Source organism: Cynocephalus volans, chromosome 13 (genome assembly GCF_027409185.1).
Source record: "Cynocephalus volans isolate mCynVol1 chromosome 13, mCynVol1.pri, whole genome shotgun sequence".
In the NCBI taxonomy this organism is placed as follows: Eukaryota; Metazoa; Chordata; class Mammalia; order Dermoptera; family Cynocephalidae; genus Cynocephalus; species Cynocephalus volans.
Genome location: NC_084472.1, coordinates 46,269,323 through 46,290,937, shown reverse-complemented (window position 1 = coordinate 46,290,937; position 21,615 = coordinate 46,269,323). Strand labels below are relative to the sequence as shown.

The 21,615-nt window shown below is 36.5% G+C and overlaps 1 protein-coding gene across 4 annotated transcripts in view; it reads right to left on the bottom strand.

The window, feature by feature from the left end:
• ME2 (malic enzyme 2) overlaps nt 1–21,615 on the bottom strand; it is a 74,315-nt gene that overhangs the window by 33,693 nt on the left and 19,007 nt on the right. For 3 of the 4 annotated variants that reach the window (XR_010021479.1, XM_063076799.1, XM_063076798.1), the window contains exons 2-8: nt 18,769–18,888; nt 10,481–10,614; nt 6,670–6,819; nt 4,157–4,232; nt 2,744–2,905; nt 2,378–2,481; nt 45–154 (exon numbers count right to left, since the gene is read on the bottom strand). Coding sequence is in view for 3 of the 4 variants with exons in the window: in XM_063076799.1 (XP_062932869.1) it covers nt 45–154; nt 2,378–2,481; nt 2,744–2,905; nt 4,157–4,232; nt 6,670–6,819; nt 10,481–10,614; nt 18,769–18,876 (844 nt within the window). In the remaining variant the exon portion in view is untranslated. The remainder of the gene's footprint in view (nt 1–44; nt 155–2,377; nt 2,482–2,743; nt 2,906–4,156; nt 4,233–6,669; nt 6,820–10,480; nt 10,615–18,768; nt 18,889–21,615) is intronic. The other variant, XM_063076800.1, reaches the window with a different exon arrangement.

The window sequence follows — 21,615 nt, the reverse complement described above, 5'->3', positions numbered from 1 at the left end:
TGTTTAAAAAGTAGGAATCAAAAAGTTTTTTTTTTTTCCTTTACCTTGAATATCATCATTGAAGGTACAATATTTTTCTCGATATTTTCTCAAGAACCTGAATGCATTATGATTTCCAAAGTCTTCAAACTGAATAAGTGTGTCCCGGCCATATCTAAAAACAGGAAACCCATAATAGTTGTATTGAAAATACCACTATTAAACAGCTTTCCTAATATTCCTGATGACAGCATTTGAAAATAATGTTGTTAGTTCAATTTAGGCCACCTGAAAATTTTCAGAGCCTGTGAAAGACTACATCCCAAAAGTAGAAATCTACTATTCATTCCAAAAAATATTTATGGGCTGCTTCAAAAGAATGTGGCACCATAACGGGCTTATGGGATATCAATCTGTGTAAACTATTTCCAAGTGCCTCGGAGGGTGCAAGGCACATATAAGCTCAGTAAACAACTTCCTAAAAAGGGAGAAACTTTATTTTTGAGGCTCAAAAAGTGTATATTTGATATGAATATTTTCATTACATTAACAGTTATACAGCAATATAGGTAAGTATACATTAAATAAGCTATTAAAAATAATTGCTATAAGAGTTCACTGACACTGAGAAAAAGAAGATATCAACCATCTAGGCGAGTTGGGGTAGTAAGGGAAGGACTGAAAAGCAGGTGGGATTTTATTTGGACCCTGAAAGAACAAAAAATAAAGAGGTGGAAAGAAAAGCAAGGTGTATTCTGGTGACCCTGAATTTTCACTAGTCTGGCTATATATTTCAGGGTTTACATTAAAGGATAAAGGAGAAGTTGGTTAAAGTAAGTTGGGGCCAAATAAGGGAGAATCTTGAATGCCAAATTAGAGAATAGAAACTTTCTTCTGCATCCCATGTAGAATTATCGAAGGCTGCAGAGAAAAGAATTCATGTTAGACTCCCTTTAGGAAGGATAAACCTGCCAGTGATGTGCAGCACACACTGACATGGGAGAGATGAGAAAGGCAGGAGAAGCGGCTAGGAGACTAGTATGACATGGGTACAAAAGATCTGAAGCAGAAGGTACATGAAGGGAAAGGGACAAGTATGAGACATTAGAATAAACAAAGAGAAACTGATGATGAGGATCAACTGGAGAAGTCGTTAAAATGCCAAGGCAACCTGGATGACTAGAAGACACTATTTGGTCGTCCAAGGTAGGGAAGTGAGAGGAAGAAGGAGAGACGGCAATTTCTGCAAAGATGAAAAGTTCAGCTTTAGATATGTCGACTTTGACTCTGAAAAGGAATTAATTTTTGAGTATCTTCTATGTGCCAGTAATTCAAATGGTAAAGTAGGGTTAGGTGATAAAGGTAAGGACTTTGGACTTTACCTATGGCAACAGAAAACCCCTGAGAGATTTCAAGTAAAAGAATGCATAAAGAAGTGCACATTAAAAGAAATTAATCTGGTGTTAAGGTGGAGATGAACTGGACAGAGAAACTGGAAGAAGGATTAGAAAAATCCAGAAGAGAAATAAAGAGAGAGCAAGACTGTGGCAGGCAAAAGCAGAGATAGATTTCTGAGGCATTTAAGTGACAGTACCAACTGGATTTGAGAAACACCTGACTATATGGGGGGGTATCAATGGAGAAGGAGGAAGAGTCAAAGATAACACGAAGATCAAAGGTATGGCAATAGGGTGAATGTTACTGCCAATAATAGAGGCTAGAATACAGAGGACAGTCCATTTGGGAAGAGTCAGTTTGGGACATGAACATGAAGTAGCAAGAAGAATATCCAGCCAGAGAATTCCAGTTATTAGAAATGTAGGCCTCGAAGGAGCAGTGGAACTAAAGAGATGGGTTTTCATGTGTTTAGGAGGCACTTGCATACAGGCCACAGTTTACATGACTCAAAGAGAGAGGGACTACATAGTCATCCACAATAATAAAAGAGAGCAAGAAGAACCACTGAAAATGACAAAAGAAAGAGAAAGGTGGGAGGAAGACCAAGTAACAAAGAAGACTTGTAGCAGTCAAGAGAAGAGAGTTTCAAGGACGAAAGCGTGGGAAAACCTGGTCAGGTGTTACAAAGAGGTGGAGAGGGAGAAGGACCTAATGGTCCAAGAATTTAAAACACAGAAGCTGCAGGAGAGCTTCAGTGGAATAGTGGGAGTGAGCCTGATGTCACGGGCTAAAAGAAGGACTGAGCACTGAGTGCAGACTTCCCTCCACATGTCAGGTGACTCAAGCAAAGCGATGCAGCACATCTACTCAGACAGGAAAGAACCAAAGTTCTCAAAAATTTTATCTCACAAGAGATAAAGGAAAACAAAGCAGAACTGTGGTTCTTTTCCTGCTACTCCCTAATTAAGGTGCTTTCATATACTCAAACTTTTTTTAATACCTGTCAGTAATAGCTTTCATAAACTCATCAATCAGGTCATCATAACGTTGTGAACGATCTCGTTTCTGATATAAGCCCATGTAAAATGGATCTTTTAAGAGTTCCTATAAAAGAAACCAAATGCAAAAATAAAATCATTTTTATCACATAACCAGATTAAACACATAAAACAGAAATTGCAAAATAAGAAATTACTAACATAATTTTTTAACCATATTGCTCTTCTTCAAGAAACTTTTAATAGGCTTAATTTACTATTATTTGTATAAATATTAAAAGTGGAACTTAAAAAAAGACTAATATCTAATGAACAAAATTTTAAAAAATACGGTTGGAAGATCAAAGGAAGAAAAGGTTATTACTCACTGGATTATCAGTTCCCACGTCAATACACACAGGCAGGCATCTATCAGGCCGTATTCCTGCACAAGCTGTATATAAACAAAGTTTTCCTACTGGAATTCCCATTCCGTAGACACCCAGATCTCCAAGACCCAGAATTCTCTCTCCATCAGTCACCACAACAGCCTTCATAACAACAATAACAACAAAATGCAAATTAAAAGTTGCCAAAAATGGGGCACTAAAGAAAAGCATTTTAAAAAAGATTGATTCTCTTCATAGATATTTACTGTTGCTTTAAAAAATAAAATTGTTTCTTGGCTAACTTTCAAGGTAAACCAACCAAGCTCACTTATAATTCTAGGATTTCTGCCTATTACATGATATTAAAAAGAGAAATTAGCTCAGTTGGTTAGAGTGCGGTGTTGATAGCACCAAGGTGAAGGATTAGGATCCCCATTCCAGCCAGCTGCCCATTCTCCCCACAAAAAAGAGAAAATTAGCTGGATTTGATACATCTCTGACTTTTGTTTTAGAAACAGAATGCTTCTGACTGGAGGACCAACTTGACTATCTTCAGAAAGACTAAATATGGGACAGGTGAACACATTTCTGATGGAGAGATTACCACAAGAGAAAAATAAAAGTTTAAAAAACAGCATGGTACTCCAATACAATAATGTAGAAAAATGTACACACACACAAAAAAAAAAAACCTTAGCAACAGGAAAAGAGAAAAAGATCTAGAACAAAAAAAAATACCCACCTATGAGGTTTTAAGCTGATAATGTGAGTTTAATTATCTGACCAAATTTTTTCAAGATTATTCAAACTAATGATTATTTATCAATATTTATTTTGGTAAGGAAAACGTGTAATAATAAGGCAAATAAAATTACTGGCTGTAATAAACACAAAAGCCTACCAAAAGATCTTGAAATAAGTTATTACATTTTATTTTATGAAAGGCAGTCATATTGATCAAGGTTTATATTTTCTAAATTTAAAACTCTCAAGAGTTTTATATTTGCTAAGGATCTAAATCTAACCCAGATTTAAAAGAAAAGAGGCATAACAAGTCCTCTCCAATACCCTCCAAAATGAAAGTTTTTATGACATTTTATATATTGTCTCTACTTAGAATAATATTAGTAAACTAGAAAAGGAATGTGAAGGCAGGGGACACCAGTGGCACTGGCATTGAGAGGGCTGGTCTTGTGTACTAACTCCAATTTCTTTTTCAGAGTCAAACTCTATACCAGTTACCCATTTTATAACTATTACTCTTATCACCACTTCAGACACAAAACACTATATCTGTACGTATATACATGCAAAATAAATCACAGGGACAATGAAAAACTGTTGTTGGAAATTTAGAGGTAACTTACAAGGAAAGAGAAAACATTGTGAGAAGGAGGGTTGTGCTAATAGTACCTTAACATGATTTTCTGGCCAGTTATCCACAATTGATCTAACATGACCTCTGTCTGAGATTGAAATAAATAATCCCCTGCAACAGAACAAAAACACCTTTGCATTTCACAACAGTTTTTCGTTTGTTTCCAAGACTTTGTTCATAATTGGAATATATAGATATTTTAATAAAACATCAAAAGATTAATAATTTCCAAGCAGATTTAGCTAAGTCACACTGGTTTATTTTCAAACATTTTCAACTACTTCAAACTGTAATTACAGTGTTCACACAGTAGCTGCACCAAATGATGTAATCCTTTCACCCAAGAAAAAATGTATCCACATCTCATGTTCAAATAAACTCAGTACACCTCCAGTAAAAAAACAATATAAATATACACCACCAATGCAGGACAGCATAATAAGGCCAACTAAACTACCTGTTAAAACTCACTGAAACTGAAAATTTGAAATTAGAAGGAGCAGGAAGGGAGGGAAGACAATTACAGTAAATCCACGTAAAAGATGACACACTTGAAGCATTAGGAAAAAGTGAAGTTAAAGTTATTTTAAACACAGTATACTGTTATCTAATTGAGATCATTAATCCAGATTTTAAAAAAAGAAAGGAAGCAAGGGAAGGAGGGAAGGAAAAAATAGAGAAAAAAGAAACAAAGGTTCTAGAAAACAGGTTAGGCAGAGATGGTCCCCACTGCCTTCAAACTTATTCTTACATTCAACTTTCTCATGGGTATCTTAACTTTAGCATTACTATTGTAGCTCAAATCAGTCTAGTTCAGCAGTTATTCAGCCATGGTTATACAACAGAATCATCTGATGAGCTTTTTAAAATGCCAGGGTCCTACCCCCAGAGATTTAATTGGATTAGAGTTTAGATCAATCAACCAACCAAGATTCACTGGTCATCTTCTATGCAAAAAACAGAACAAACAAAAACCCACTGCACAGTACACTGCATAAATGATATATAGTATTTGCCCTAACTCAAAAACATGCTCTTTATGTCTCATGCCAGTTATCTACTCCAGGTGCACATCAGAATGACACCGGGGGCTTTGATGAAACACCCACACCTGTGCCCAAGTCTGGACGAACTGAAAAAGAATCTCTGAGGGTGGGACACAAGCACAAGTATTTTTAGTTTTCCTCTATCCTTTAATCTGGTTGAGAACCACTATTCTAATAAGAAACTATAAGAAATCTGAAAAGCTAAGTTATACATAGAAACGTTTTAAGATACATTAATTGATGGCAGCAAAGAAGTCAGAACAAAGTGTTTGTTTCTCAATGTCTTCCAGGGAATCCCAGCAACACAATCACTGAGGCTGTTCACTAAAATGCAGACCTCCAGAGTTTTCTCTGTTTCATCAGAATCTTGGGAATGGGAAGGAGAGGAAAGTTTGCAAAGATCAACATTTTTAGTAAGTCCTACAGGTGTTTCTTACGCACATTAAAGTTTGGGAGCCACTAGACTAGATGCGGGAAGATTGAAGATAAATGCTATCATACCTTGTTTGAATTTCTACATTTGTATTAGCTAAGCACGGGAAAAATGTAAGGACTGAGGAAAATTCAAAGGTTAGAGGAGGGCTGTCCTGTTGGCTCAGTTGGTTAGAGGGAGGCCTTGTAACACTAGGGTCAAGGTTTTGGATTCCCGTACCAGCCACCAAAAAACAAAACAAAACAAAAACTCAAATTAAGGAAAAACAGCATTTATGTAATGCTTACAAGCTCACAAAGAACCATCACATTAGTCTCTTCTCAATAGCTCTTTGAGTAGGTACTGCCATCCCTATTTTACACTTGAGAAATACATTGAGGGATTATGTGACTCATTCAAGGCCTTGAGACGACTCATTCCAGTACTCTTCGCACTTAAAATGTTTGGAGGTGCCAGAACTGTTTGATATTAAAATTCGTGGATGTTCATAAAAAAGAACAAACAACAGAAATTAAAGCTGACAAAAAATGAGAAAGAACCAATTCCCTTCTTTGGCGGATTGCCAAAAACCTTAAATGATAATTCTGGAGAATCTGTCACTAGAATTAAGACTTTTTTGTACAAAAAGCACATAATGCCTCTAACAATCACAATAATTATTTAAAGAAGGTTAGAAATTTTGTAGAAATAGGGCTGGCCAGTTAGTTCAGTTGGTTAGAACCTGGTATTGATAATACCAAGGTCAAGGGTTCAGATCCCTGTACTGGCCAGCTGTCAAATAAATAATTTTGTAGAAAGAGCATTATCCTAACCTTTAAATTTATTAAATTAAATAGAAATACAAAACAATAATTTTTTTTCTAGATGCTATTTCTATAAAAAAAAGATATGGACTTGTTGGGTTTTTATTAATTCTTTCTAATACAAATCAAACATTTGAGAGGTCGCAAATGTGGTTGGGATAAGACTGCAACACGTAAAATATAAATGTAATAGATTTTAGGGAATGATATTTTTCTTACACAATAGTCATTATATATATATTTTTTTTAAAAAAAATAAGCCCTACTTAGGTCTTCTAAAGATGTGTCCATACTGGGAGCAGGCAAGACCAACTGTTGGTGTATATACAATTGGCATTAGACTTTTGATATCATCTTGCAGTACTCTATAAAACAATTTCTCATTCCTTTCTTGTATTCCCATTGTATAGATGTATCTGAAATTAAGCACAGTAGATAATGTTTAAGTCAGTTTGCATTACATTAGAAGTTTTGGTTCTTGGAAATTAAACCTAAATGTCTAAAATTGAGCTCCCCCCACCTCCATGCTCCAACAGAAAACAAAACCTTAAATTTTCACTATTTAACACCCAGGACTAAAAATACAAAAATACTCATATAAATGTACTTAAATGGTAGATGATGATGATGAAGAAAACAACAGAAACAACAGCTAAAGTTTACTGACCCCTTACTGTGAGTTAGGCTCTGCACAAGGCATTGAAATGCAAAGATCACCACGACGCCCTCCATCCTAAGGGACTAATCTTCAAGATGAGTGGCATGTATACAAGGATGCAAAATAAAGTGGCATTCACTCAAATGCTTACTAAACACTATTTGCCAGGCACTATTCTGAACGGCAGGGATGTAGAAGTGACCCCTGCCCTCAAGGAGTTCATAATCCAGTAGGGTTATAAGCATTATAAGGTCTACATGGAGCACAGAGGAGGCAACAGTCAATTCACGTAAATATATACATAAATAACTTCTCTTAAAAAATAATGTTTAACAAACAGGGAAATACTGGCTTGAAAACCAGTAATCATCCAAAAAGAAATGCCTAAAACAGACTCAGTATCTTTCCCCCAAACTTGTTTCTTTTCCAGCTATCATCTCACCAAATGAGCCTGTTCTTGATTTCTTCCTCTCCTACTTCCCCCTACCCCAATCTAATAAGTCACCAGGTCCTGGAGAGTCCACCTGCTAAGTATCTTTCAAGTATATCCATTTCCATTTCCTCCCTCCACCCTCACCCTGTCCAAGCCACTGTCATTTCTCACCTGGATTACCCTCAAGAGCCTTCTTTATACATATGATTTTCCTCCCCTGCTCCAATCCATTCTTCTCTTAAAAACATAACTGTGATCATTTCTACTCTCCTTAAAAGGCTTCCAAATGCCAGTTAAATAAGACTCAAGATCCTAAAAGAGTTAACAAGACCTCTGCCTACTTTCTAGGCTCATCTCCTCTATACTGACTGACTTCAGTGCCTCAAATACACCACGACCCTGACCTTGGAGTTGCTACATATGATGCACCCTTTGCCTGTAATACCCTCTCCAGGCACAGTCCTATACTCACGCCATCCAAATGCAGCTCAGGCGGAATGCTCTCTGGGGGTCCTTTTCTGCCCACTCCCCTCTCCCACCACATACCCATGCACATGCTAGACTTTCCTGTTTTCAGGTCCCATGATACCCCACTGCTCCCTCTTCTGCCACTCTCACTCTACTTTTTGTCTTTATGGCTTCCCTCCAGCCTAGACAATATCACAAGTTAGGGAATATCACCTCATATACTTCTATACTCGTATTTCTAGGAACTAGCTTAGTACGTGGCATACAACTGATATGCAAATATTTGGTGAATAAATGAGAGTGATCCATTTAGAAGAGTGATTATATTTCTATATAGCTCCTAGGGGGCAGAAATGGTATCAAAAGGTAGAAATTAAAGAGAAGCAGATTTCTTCTCAGCATAGGAAAGTAAAGAAACCATGGGGCTGTTAAGATGGAACAGACGGACTGTGAAAGACAGCAGGATGTTAAGGAAATCACCGACAACCTATCAGCCATGTGACACGGGGATGTTTTCAATTCCTGGACCTCCTTAAGGCTGTCACTTGCACCTTCATTTCACCTTAGTCACTCTTCTATATGACTCACAGTGATGTTGCTGTCCTCACTTAGAAACGCTGCAGCTCAGAAATGCGGAATGTCCTTATTCTACTCTCTAGTCCCAGCCCTCTACATTTTGGCTAGCTATACATACAGTGCTCTCACTTTATCATTTTTCAAGCCTTCTCTAGGTCCTTAATCACTTGTCCTAACCCATTCAGTTAGCTCTTTCTGGCTCCTCTTTGTTCCCTACTCCAGATCCCATGATCAAATCTCTCACTCGGAGCAAATCTCCTGCCATGGTTACCATTTAGGAATCCCACATATCTTTATCACTACACTACCCTTCCCTAGAGCCTGCATTTTCCAGCAGACAGTGAACTCCATTAAAGGAAGGGCTGAGTTTTTTTCATTTTTGTAGCTCCAGAGCATAGAACAATGCCTGGCACATAGCAGCTATGAATGAGTACTAGCTAAATGAATTAATGTCATGTAGCACCTTTGCCAGCCCAGCAAACTCCAAACCTGAATCAATGTTACATTTCACTCTTTCTGTGGAAAAATAACATTTTATTGTGCAAAATGGCGCCAGTACACGCAAGATCATGCCACTAGGTCTTCAGGGCCTGCTCTCATCCCTTTAACCTGTCCTTCTTCAGCTTTCCCTCATAGCTAAATGGCTCTTCCAAACATTGCTCTCCTCACCAGCTCTATTCAGCCTTGGCCCTTCTAAATCTTACCACAAACTTCATATTCTACGTCATAAAGAAAAATCAAGAGCATCAGGTGTGAGAAGCTCTCACAGCCCCGGCTCTATCACCTGCATACTAATCCTTACTGATCCCTATATTTACCTTCTTTGCTCCTGCCTCAGAGAGTGAGCTATTCTTTGTTCTTGTTCAATGCCAGCCTCTCTACCTCTGCACTTGACCCTATGCCTTTTTCCTTTCTCTGAAACCTTGCTCTACCAATCTTTTTCCTGGGCTCATTCCTTACAACTGTGAACATATTCAACTTTCTCCCAGCCTGAAACATACTTAAACCAAGTCCTGCTTTACCTACTGTTCAATGTCTTTCTTCCCCCTCTTACCTGACTTCTTGAGAGTAGTTTACATTTCCTCCCTTCCCATTCATTTTCAATCTATTGCAGTCTCCCTTTTGCCCCATCACATCAAAAAACCACCCTCACCAGTGACCAATAAATTCCTATACTTAATAAACCCAACAGATATACTTAGTCCTGTATTTGGACTGATCCCTCTACCCAGAATACCTTGTCCTTTTTCACCTTGCCAGCTACCTACAACATACAATTTAAAATTAAGCTAAGGCATCACTTCCTCCAGGAAGCTATATCTGATTCTCCAAACTGGGCTAGGTGCCTTTCCCATGCTTTCAGAACATACACTGCATGCACCTTTTACTCACTGAATTTCACACTGTATTATAGAGCACAGTGACAGTCACAGTGTAACTATCTGTTGATGAGCTCCTAGAAGGAAGGGCTATGCGTTACTCAGTTGACCATACATCCTAGTTCGCCACAGACAGTTATACCTCTTTTTCAGTCCCCAAAGTGTTGTGGATTAGATGATATAGTATACGGTCACCCTATCTATTACCCACTTTATATCCTCAGTGCCTAGTATAGTTTCACACACAAAGTAGGTGATCAAAAATAATTGCTGAATTAAATGGGTGCGAATTAGATGGTATCCTTTGCTTCTAATGTTTCATTCAAACCTGAAATGCTCTGATTTTAAGCATAAATTCTGATTTCTCCTAATTTTACAATAGTGAATACAAGTGAAGTGTTCACTGAAGTGAAGGAAACACATCATTATTAAAAAAAAGGTGACTGACAAAAACACAATCTTCATTTCTGAAATTGTATATTTCTCATGCCTCAATAACAATAATATTCTCAATTTTTCTAATCAGAATAATCAATAAAAAGCTAAACATCGAGTCAACTTACTTTTCCAAAGGGCTATTCAGTTTTTTCAAGTTTCTATGGAATCGTAAGGCTTGAATATCTTGTGTCTCTATTTTGGGAGGTAGAAGTCCTTGAAGCCCAAGCATTTGTCGTTCTTGTAATGTAAATGCCATTCCCTAAAGAGGAGAAATAAAAAAATTAAAAATTATTACTTACTGAGGTAGCAATTGCAGTGTCTTCCAAAATACAATTTAAATGCAAATTTTAAAAATCAGTGAGATACCACTTTTGCCCAGACTTTCAAAATTTTATAAGATTGATAACATCCAATATTAGTGAGGGTGTGGGAAGAGAGTCCCATACCATTGCTGGGAATGTAAACTAGTTTAGGATTTTGGGAGACAATTTTAAAGTATTCTTAAATTTTTTTTAATGCATATATTCTTCAATCAAGCAATTTGGTTTTTGGATAGCTATCTTAGAGAAATATTCGTATATGGAATAAAGAGGCACATACAAAGAGATTATTTACAGCATTATTTCTGGTTCTCTTGGCTGTTACCTGTAGAGGGTTAAAAATCTTGATTCTCGTTTGATTTTTAGACAGGGCACTTTAGCTAAAAAATTAATGAAACAAAAGTCCTTAGCTAGGGGGCAAGAGCCCACAGCTAGTGGGACAAAAGCCCATCTAATCAATCCTAATCAAGTATATGTTGATTCTTAGTTGATTTTTAGATTGGGTTTTTAGGTAATGCATGCATGGGACAAAAGTCCTTGGCTAGGAAGCAAAAGCTTACAGCTAGCAAGCAATGGCCCATCTAATCAACCCTAACCACCCACTGTTTAGGGATGGGATTATGTACTCTGATTATTTATCACACTGATTGTCATTAAAAGATGTTGAAAGAATTGCTGTAGGGAAAAATGTGAAAAAATGTTTGCTAAGGTCAAGCTGCTTATTGGTGGAAACTTTAGAGACAATTATACTTAGATTTTATCTAAGAATGTAACTCTTGCTTAAGTCATTTAAAGAGAGGTTATATTTTAGATTAGATAATGATCACAGTTTGATCAATTTAGCTTTTCACAAACTGTACTTTGGAATGTTGCATTGTTAATTTAAATGATGTTACTAGTTTCTATTGTTTAAGCTATACTTAGCCATAGAAAACTTGTCATGTTGCCCATGTCTTTGTGTCCTTTTGAAATGACTGAATCAACTAATTTTTCTTTTGAAACTTCCTTGTCTTTACAATAAAAACAAAAGCTAACTTTGAGTTGGGGCTGTACCCAGTTTCTCCTTCTAACAGAGGAGCTACTGAGGTGCAGTCCCTTCAGGCTTCTCATTGCATTCATGTTGCTTTGAGTAATCTTTTTTTCAACTCTGTTACACAGCAAGAAGTGTAACAGTTACCAACTAACTAAAAGTCCACCAATTATGAAACAGTTAAGAATCCTATGGTTATCCATACTATTAAATACCAAAGAAATAGTTAAACATATATCTCTAAGTATGTTTTAGAAAGATCTCCAAGACACACAGTAAAGGGGGGGGGGGAAGCAAGCTGCAAATCAAAGCAGATTCACTGCTAACCCATTTGTTTAGGAAACCTACATAAAACAAACATGTTATACACAGATTCATATACACATTAATGAAATCAACAGAATACAGTCTGAAAGAACATAAACTAACTCATAACAGAGGCTACTCCACTCTGAAAGGAGTGAGGCTGGGTGAAGAAATGGAGAAGGAAAAAATAATACTTAAAATTAATTTATGTCACAAGGAAATATTCTTCAATTTCTGGTATTCAGTTGTGGGTTAAATTTTTTGCACCAAAGCGATGTCAGTGAAAATGCTGGAGTAAGGACTTCTGAAAATTTTTCTCCCATAAAAGCAAGAACACTGGCCAAATAATCAGAATTAACTTATTTGAAATTCTGGAAATTAACCAAAAGCTTTCAGCAATCAGGGAGCACTTATTCTAGAAAAACAGCTGCATTTCAGTAAGCAGCAAGCTCCATGGCATTTTAACTTGCCCTAATCCCATTCTCCCCTTTCCAGCTCCATGGTAGCCTTGGAAACCAACCACTCTGAATCACTAGAAATCACCAGCCTGGAAGCCACTGGAGCAGGCAGAAGAGATTGGAGATTTTCTTGAAGCTCCATTCCCAGGGAAATATCATTATTTGACCTGTCTGTGGTTCCCTGGAAGACCCCACTTGCAAAGCTGTCTTTATTTGACCTTACTTGGGGTACACTCAATCCTTTCCCCCAGAGGAGCTTGTTGAAAACAATCAGAGGCAATTATTTAGCATGGCAGCTGCCTGAGGCAATGGTTATCAGAGCTCTCATCAGCCTTTGTGATTCCAAATCTACCTGCTAAACTATTATGCAGCTACATATCATTAAAGTTATGAGCACTATAGAGATATACAAGAGTACTTTAAAAAGTTCCTGGAAAAACAGAATTAAAGGATAATACAAATCTTTCCATGAACTTTTCGAAAACCCCTCATATTTATAATATACTTTTCCCAGTGGTAAAATGGCCTATAAAATTATATACTACAATCTTAAAAGTATACTTTTAAGAGGATAATGGCAAAATAAAAATAGATAATATATGGGGGTATTCATACAGGAATGTAACTTTTTTCTTTTATTAGTCATAATATTATTTGTGTAAATAATAAGAATCAGATAAAATTTTGAATTAATTTACCTATTAGAGAACTAGCCTGGGGAAGTTAAAACAAAAACAATAAATAAAAATCCTCAAAGAACTATGAACCAAAAAACCAGAGTTCCAGATACAAAGCTTGAGCAAGTCCTTAAATATTAGGGCTGAAATTTCCTAATCCACAAAGTAAAGGGATTGTTAATTCTCTTCTTCAAAATTCCTTCTCCAATTAAGTTAATGATTTACACAGCTACTTACTATTTATTCAGCCCTTTTAGTTCTAGCAATCCATGGTTCATTATTTTAAATGGAATCCCTTAGGATATTCAAATTTGACTGAAATAAATTAGAATCTGTAGTAGAGAATCTCTTCACAATTTTATGTCTTGAACAAAATATATGGTTTAAGAGAGATGTTCACTAATATTATGGGAGGAACTGGGAAAATAAAAATTTAGATGACAGGAGGGATTTGAGAATTACTGGCTGATATCAATAGGGTACATTTTTAATTTTAATTTTAGTTTTTTTATTTCAGAAGGGCTCCTACACCTCTGACACTCAAATCACTTAATCAATAAAAATGTTGGCTTCTCTCTTGCTATGGCAGCCAAGACAGAGTAGGAAGAATGGAATGAAAGTGAAAAAAGTTGGGGGTGGGAGGCTATGCACATAGTTCAGAGTTAGCTCATGTTGTAATCAAACAACTGCTTAACAGTTTTATACCTGCAATCATAATAAACATCAGCCTGAATACTCCCAAGGTTTCCTGTTTGAGAACTCATTCCTATGGAAGCATTATTAAGGTGCAAAATATAACTATCTCTAAAAGCTTTAAATCTGCAACTAAAAGTGAATATCTAATTCATTTATTATAAACTTTCTCATCTCTCTGATTCAGCAAAGTATTTACTTATTGATACTCATTATATATGTATATACATATATACATATATACATATATATATACACATATATACATATATATGTGTGTGTGTGTATATATATATATTTTTTCTTTTCCTTCCTTTTTGGTGGCTGGCAGGAGTAAGGATAGGGCTGACAGGAGAGACTCCATTCTGTTGACCACACCAAGAACCCAGCAGTAGTCTATGTGCTGGAAATGCATCAGAGACCCCAGGGGCAACAGACCAAGTTCTGTTCCAGGAAACACCAGGGAGGCCAGCAGTTAAACATAAACCCTAAAGACACCGGTATATCCCTTCCCATAAAAACATCTTTACCCAAGGTTTCTTAACACCCTTCTATGAGGATTCTTGTACAGGCCTCAAGGGAACAATGAGGACTCGGCAGAAGAGGATAACCATCAGCCCCCACCTGCAGAGACTGACGATAGAACACCTTGTGCCCAACTGATGAAGACCTCAATCTTGAGACCTCACCCTCTTTCCCAAACCCCTTACCCCACTCCTTTGCCTTCCTCTCCCGCTGAACACGTGGGAGCAACAACACTTCCTTTTTGTGTTGGCATCCTCGTGCATGAGCTTTCTCTCAATAAATGTTGCTTGTTCCACTGTATGTTGGGTTCAGTGTTTATTTCTATGACTCTGAGTCCCAAGGACCTGGCTTAACTAGTCCAGTAACAGCCAGTATAGGGATTGAACCCTGGACCTTGGTGTTATCAACACCGTGCTTTAACCAACTGAGCTAACTGGCCAGCTCATTTTATACTTTAAAGCACATTTTATCTAAATCTTTAAGCCTTGTACAAGCTAATACAAGACTTATCCTGAGAGTAATAGAAATAATCTGAGACTATAACAACATTTCAGACATTTTAATACTGATTTGGGTTTGTGATAAGAAATGGGAGATAGAAGGCAAGCGTTTCATAAGATAGAATCCGTTTATAAAATATGCATCCCCTTAACCTCAATATGGATAGGCACTATGTAGCCAATGCCTCACTAGTATAAGGTAATCCAGAAAATTCAAATGCTTGTTTGGATTTCTGAAAGTATATTATGAGAGATGAAATAGCACTAAAAAGGTCAAATTGTAATTAAGTGGTAAGATCTGTTCATCAGAAATCCACAATTATTCCAATCAGATGTTCTAATTGGCTTATATTGCTTTGGTAAAGGAGTTAGATCCTATAACACAATACATATATCTGAAATAAAATACGCTCATCAACTGAAAAAATGTTAATATAATTTAAATATTCTTACTTTTTAAAAAAGTGTATAACTTAATTTTTTAAGACTTTGTAAGATGAAATGGGCTCAAGGAAAACACAAAAAACTCATAAGGAAACACCTTACAACATGTAGCTGACTCAGCTACACAAGCAGTTATCAAAAAATATCTATTGCCTTGAAGGTCAACTTCATGACGTGGGTGAGATATCCTGTTCTTAAAGAATCTGTGTAAGTTCTTAAAATTGTTGATGTAATAATTAAGGTATAGCTTACTAACTACGAGTAAACTACCACTTATCTTTAAGATTAGCCAAAGCATCATCCCGCACGTAGACATTTTTTGCTTATGTGCTGGAATCTGTAACCAATGGTTGTTAACTTTTGCATTTCACCCACCAGTGAAAACAGGACAACTCCAGTATGGGGAGTCCCCCTCCCTTTTCCAAACTTTCCCATGAAATCTTTCAGCTTATAAATAGACTTTGGAGCATTTCCCAACCTTGCAGGTTTGAGTTTCCTGGGCTGACGCTCACATTTGGTTCTCAATAAACCTTTGTAAAATTATTTCTGCCTCAACAGCCTTAATTTTGGGATATACATGTAAGTCAGCACACTGAGAGAAGAGAGGTTAATAGGGTTATTTCCTATCTTCTTACTTTGCAAGAGTAGATGATAAAACTCCTACTGCATCCTAACTTCTCTGGAAACAAAATTTGTGTTTAATTATCTGCCCAAACCTGCAGCACCAATCACTTCAAACTTTGTCTATCTGTTCATCCATCCATCCATCTACCCACCATGTACTCTGGTAAGATGTTGAAGATATAGAATAAGACAGGGTCCTTGTCCTCAACAGAGAAGTTAGATAATTCCAATACAAAATGAAAAGTAGTAACAACAGAGGTCAGCACAAGAATGCTGAAAGAACAAACAGGGGAGTAACTCACCCAGGGTGGGAAGTGGGAAGAAGGGTCAGTAAAAACTTCCTATAGGAAAGAATGCAGAGCTGAATTTCAGAAAATGATTAGAAAAGTTAGCCAAATGAGCATGGAGAGAAAACAAGAGATACAATCTTATACTTGCACAGCCCTTTTAATGTTTCGAAATGCTATTATCTATGTTATTTACATAAGAAAACTGAGGCCTAGAGACGTTAAATGGTTTGCTAAAGTTTCATGGCTACTAAATGGCAGAGCTAAAATTAGCACCTAAACTCCTGCTTATACCTTGCATGATGTCCAACTCTTTAAAGCATAAAAAACATTTAAAATTTTTGTAATTTCATATCCACACCAGAACAGGCAAATCCACAGAGACAGAAAGCATATTAGTGGTTGATGTGGGTGGGGGTAGAGGGGAAATGAGGAACGACTGCTTAATCGGTACTAGGTTTCCATTTGAGATAATGAAACATTCTGGAACTTGAAAGTGGCCATGGTTGCACAACAATGAATGTAATTGTCACTGAACTGTACACTTTAAAAACAGTTAAGATTATAAAATTTACATTGCTTACTTTACCATATTAAAAAGTTTTATAACCCTAACAGGTATACCTTTAAGCAGACAGTAGTTACAGACATATATTTTAAAAGATTCAGAATTTAGTACTGCCTTGTAGCACAGCAGCAACATAGTCTTAAAAACAATATTAATAAATACGTGAACAATTAATAATTCAGTCTATAATGTTTGAAGCACAAACTTGATTTCTTAACATGCTAAGTCCCAAAGGTGTCCATAACCTGTGAATTGGAAAACACTGGTCTATGTTTGTTCTTTTTTTTTCTTCCTTTCTTTCTGCTAGAAACCCACTTTATCGTCTATGTTCTTTCTTAAACAATAGCAACGAACTCTTCCTGATGCTTAAGGAATTTCCAGAAGCGGTCTTTTAATGATAGTCATATAGATGCTATCCAACCTGAGAGATTTCATAAGGACAAAGGATTAGATTTTATTTTCTCTACAGAAGTACTGTAATGCCTTTAGACTACCCTTTTTGAAATTGGTTTGCCAATTAAAATGCTTTATAAATTTCTTATAACCCCTAAGTCCCTAGATTATATTTTAAATAAATTATTTCCATAAGGATAAAAAGTAAAACCAATGTATTTATCAAATGTTTACTATACCCATGGCACTGTTAAAGATACAAAGAAATATGTGAATAGTCCCTGCCCAAAAGGAACCTGAAATATAGTCAAGAACATATAAATTCATGAAAACGTGAATATTATCAATGATTTCAATAGCAGCTTAAAACATGAAAAGAAGCACAAAGCAACACATACTGACTACTAGCCATAGGACCGTTAAGGTCAGTAAGGGCTGGGGCATCCCTTAACATTTACTGACCTTAACAGGACTAAGAAGATAAAAACTGCTGTGGGGTTTCAGAGCAGGGAGCAATTACTCCAGTCTATGGTGGTGTGGAGTCTCTATGGGACAACTCCATTTCAAATAAGTTGCATCTTGAAGAGCAAGCAGGATTTCGGGAGGTGAGGCAAAAACAAGAGATTAGAATATCCTTCATTAAGCTTCATTTATTGCATGCAGAATTCTCGTTCTGTGCCAGGTAGCAAGAATGCAAGATGAGGTGTTCTATGTGACCCTTGTCAAATTTCTCTTTGCAGGTCTGAAACCCCTCAAAATGTATCATATTATACACTTAATTATTTCCCCTGATAACAAGAAACAAATGGGGTTGGCCAAATTTTGATGGCTGTTCTTTTTAAAGTAAGTCATACCTTTAATCTGAACGTACCTTTCTCAAAAATGTAAATTTCATAGATTGCAATAAACTCAACATATCCTCTCTTGCAAGTTTCCTGAAAAAAAAATCTCATTCCAGATTTGTGTTTATTTACTATTTAATATTGCCATTAAAAAATAGAGAGGGACTTGACCACTGAACCCAGATAAGATAAAGGATGAAGTCATGACTGGTTCTCAATACTGCCCATCACTCCTGTCCCAAGAGTGATAATAAAAAGAGTATCTCTCCTTGGAAGCAGTAGTCTAATCATGGGAAAAATTACGTGTGTTCAAAAAGCTGGGTGGAGGTGGAGTGAGGTAGACTTTAAGATAAAGGTTCATTTTACAATTCTGACTCTACCCTCCAAGGGCCTAAATGATTGGTCCAGGGTGAGTACCTGATTTGAGCTGGGTAAACCTAAATATTCCACATCTGGCCCAAAGTGCTAGCCAGAGAGCCATTTTTGGAAAAAAAATTTTTTGAGCTATAACTAGGATGCAAAGTCAATCCTTTCCTGGCAGTAGAAGTTGCGAAGTGTGAAATTTAGGAGGTATAAAGCAGCCACGATTCTTGCCAAGTGAAGAAGAGAGAAATGTTCACGTAGAGAAAGCAAATACCTCTGAACAGCCAGTATAAAGCTACAAAATACAAAAATATACCTTTTCAGTCTAAAAGACATCAAACCATTACCAGGAAGAGAGGAAACGTGTTGGTATTGTTACTAACCTTGTTTGTTCTTGGATTCAACATAAGTGGCTTGCCTTTTTCTTTTATGTGCAAATGACGACGTGCCGAAGTGCCAGGCCTGGCAACTGCTCTTAACCTGGATAACATCTTTCCTTTCACCTGGGAAAAATGAAGCAAATAAACCGCTGATGAGAAACATATCATAGAACTGCATGTATATCAGGTACCAGTTTTCAAAAGCAGTTTTAGAAAGCTTATCTTTCCACATGTGAAAATTCTTTTTCAAAACACATTTCTGTTTCCACAGGCTGCAACCGTTGTAAAGGATGCAATTAAGGGAAGGTGAAGACTTACTTTTCCTGATAACATTCTTAACTTCTTGGATAATAATCACTGCTACACCCACTACATGCCAGACTGTGCTAATCTTTTAACCTCTTTCTAATCCACACAAGTGTGGCTAGGCATGAATCTCCCACTTGTGAGAGAAACAAATCGAGAGGTTAAGAACGAAGGTCACATCTAGTAAAAAGCCAAGTGAATTCCATTTAATAAATATGGGAGTTTAGCTTGAAGGTGGAAAAGTAAATACATTTGACCCTTGAACAACATGTGTTTGAACTGCATGGGTCCATTTACATGCAGATTTTTTTCAATAAACATATTGGAAAATGTTTTGGAGATATGCAACAATTTGAAAACACAGATGAACTGCGTAGCCTAGAAATATTGAAAAAATTAAGAAAAAGTTACGTATGTCATGAATGTATAAAATAGACTACTAGTCTATTTTGTCATTAACTACCACAAAATGTACACAAATTATAAAAAGCTAAAATTTATCAAAACTTACACACACAGACCATATGGTATATGGCATCATTTGCAGTAGAGAAAAAGATAAATATGCACATTAAATAATAACTGTACAAAATTAACTGTAGTACAAACCGTACTACTGTAGTAATTTCATAGCCACTTCCTGTTGCTGTTGCAGTGAGTTCAAGTACTGCAAGCATCCAGTGTGACACTAATCATTTGTGTGAGTGTTCTTCTCTCTAGTAAATTGGGTATTGCAGTGAAAAGTGTCCTCTAGCAATTCTCTTGTACTTCTCATCGTGTTTAGTGCAATACTGTAAACCTTGAACAACACCATGGGACGCATACGAAGTGCCATAGTGAGGCTAAAAGTGCTCCCAAGAAGCTGAGAAATGATAAGAGAGCTTAACTGCTTTGTATGTACTGTAGATTGAAGTCTCCAGCTAGACTGTTTACGTTATCGGTAAGGCTTCCGGTCATCAGTAGTTTTGGGGAAGTCAAAAGTTATATGCAGTCAACTTCTAGAAGATCAGTGTCCCTAACTCTTGATTGTTCAAGGATCATCTTAATAGGAAAGACTGTAACATCCACATTCAGAGGAAGAGAACCTACCCAAATTCTCAAGCTAGACCTAGAATTTTAAATGTACTATATTCAATGTTTAAAATTAATGTCCTAGAAAAATGACATTAATTTTAAACATTGAATATAGTACATTAAAATTCTAGGTCTAGCTTGAGAATGCTCAACATCACTCAGCATCCGGGAAATGCAAATCAAAACCACATTGAGATACCATCTAACCCCAGTTAGGATGGCTAAAATCCAAAAGACTATGAACGATAAATGCTGGCGAGGCTGCGGAGAAAAAGGAACTCTCATACATTGTTGGTGGGACTGCAAAATGGTGCAGCCTCTATGGAAAATGGTATGGAGGTTCCTTAAACAATTGCAAATAGATCTACCATACGACCCAGCCATCCCACTGTTGGGAATATACCCAGAGGAATGGAAATCATCAAGTCGAAGGTATACCTGTTCCCCAATGTTCATCGCAGCACTCTTTACAATAGCCAAGAGTTGGAACCAGCCCAAATGCCCACCATCAGATGAGTGGATACGGAAAATGTGGTACATCTACACAATGGAATACTACTCAGCTATAAAAACGAATGAAATACTGCCATTTGCAACAACATGGATGGACCTTGAGAGAATTATATTAAGTGAAACAAGTCAGGCACAGAAAGAGAAATACCACATGTTCTCACTTATTGGAGGGAGCTAAAAATTAATATATAAATTCACACACACACATACACACACACACACACACAAACCGGGGGGGGGGGAAGAAGATATAACAACCACAATTATTTGAAGTTGATACAACAAGCAAACAGAAAGGACATTGTTGGGGGGGAGGGGGGGAGGGAGAAGGGAGGGAGGTTTTGGTGATGGGGAGCAATAATCAGCTACAATGTATATCGACATAATAAAATTTAAAAAAATAAAATAAAATAAAATAAAATTAATGTCCTAGAATTTTGTCTTAGAAAACCTGCTATTTAATGTTTAGAAAATCATGTAAATTGGCTAGAACACATATGAAGTAACCGCTGTCCTTTTGCATCCATCACAAACATATGAAAATTTTCAAAATGGAAAACTATATATATTAAGCCTTAAATATTTAGTGATAATAGATTCTTCTGCTTATCAATTCTCCCAACAAAAATCAGAACTTGCAATGCCCACTTATTTCCTTAACCTTTACAAATCATTGCTATTATCATGCAGTAAGTTTTTTTTAATGGAATTTCTACTTCCTGAGAAATCTATAGTCTGTATATGGGGGGCGGAAGGGGGCGGAGACAGCAAAACCATTTACGTAAGAAGTTTTTAAAAAATAATTTTTATTGAGTGAAATTCACATAAAATTAACCATCTTATGCAAATAAAAATAAATCAAAGTGAACGATTCAGAAGTATCTAAAAAATTCTTTTTTTAAAAAAAAAATTCTTAATGTATAGCCTCCACCTCCATCTAGTTCCAAAATATTTTCA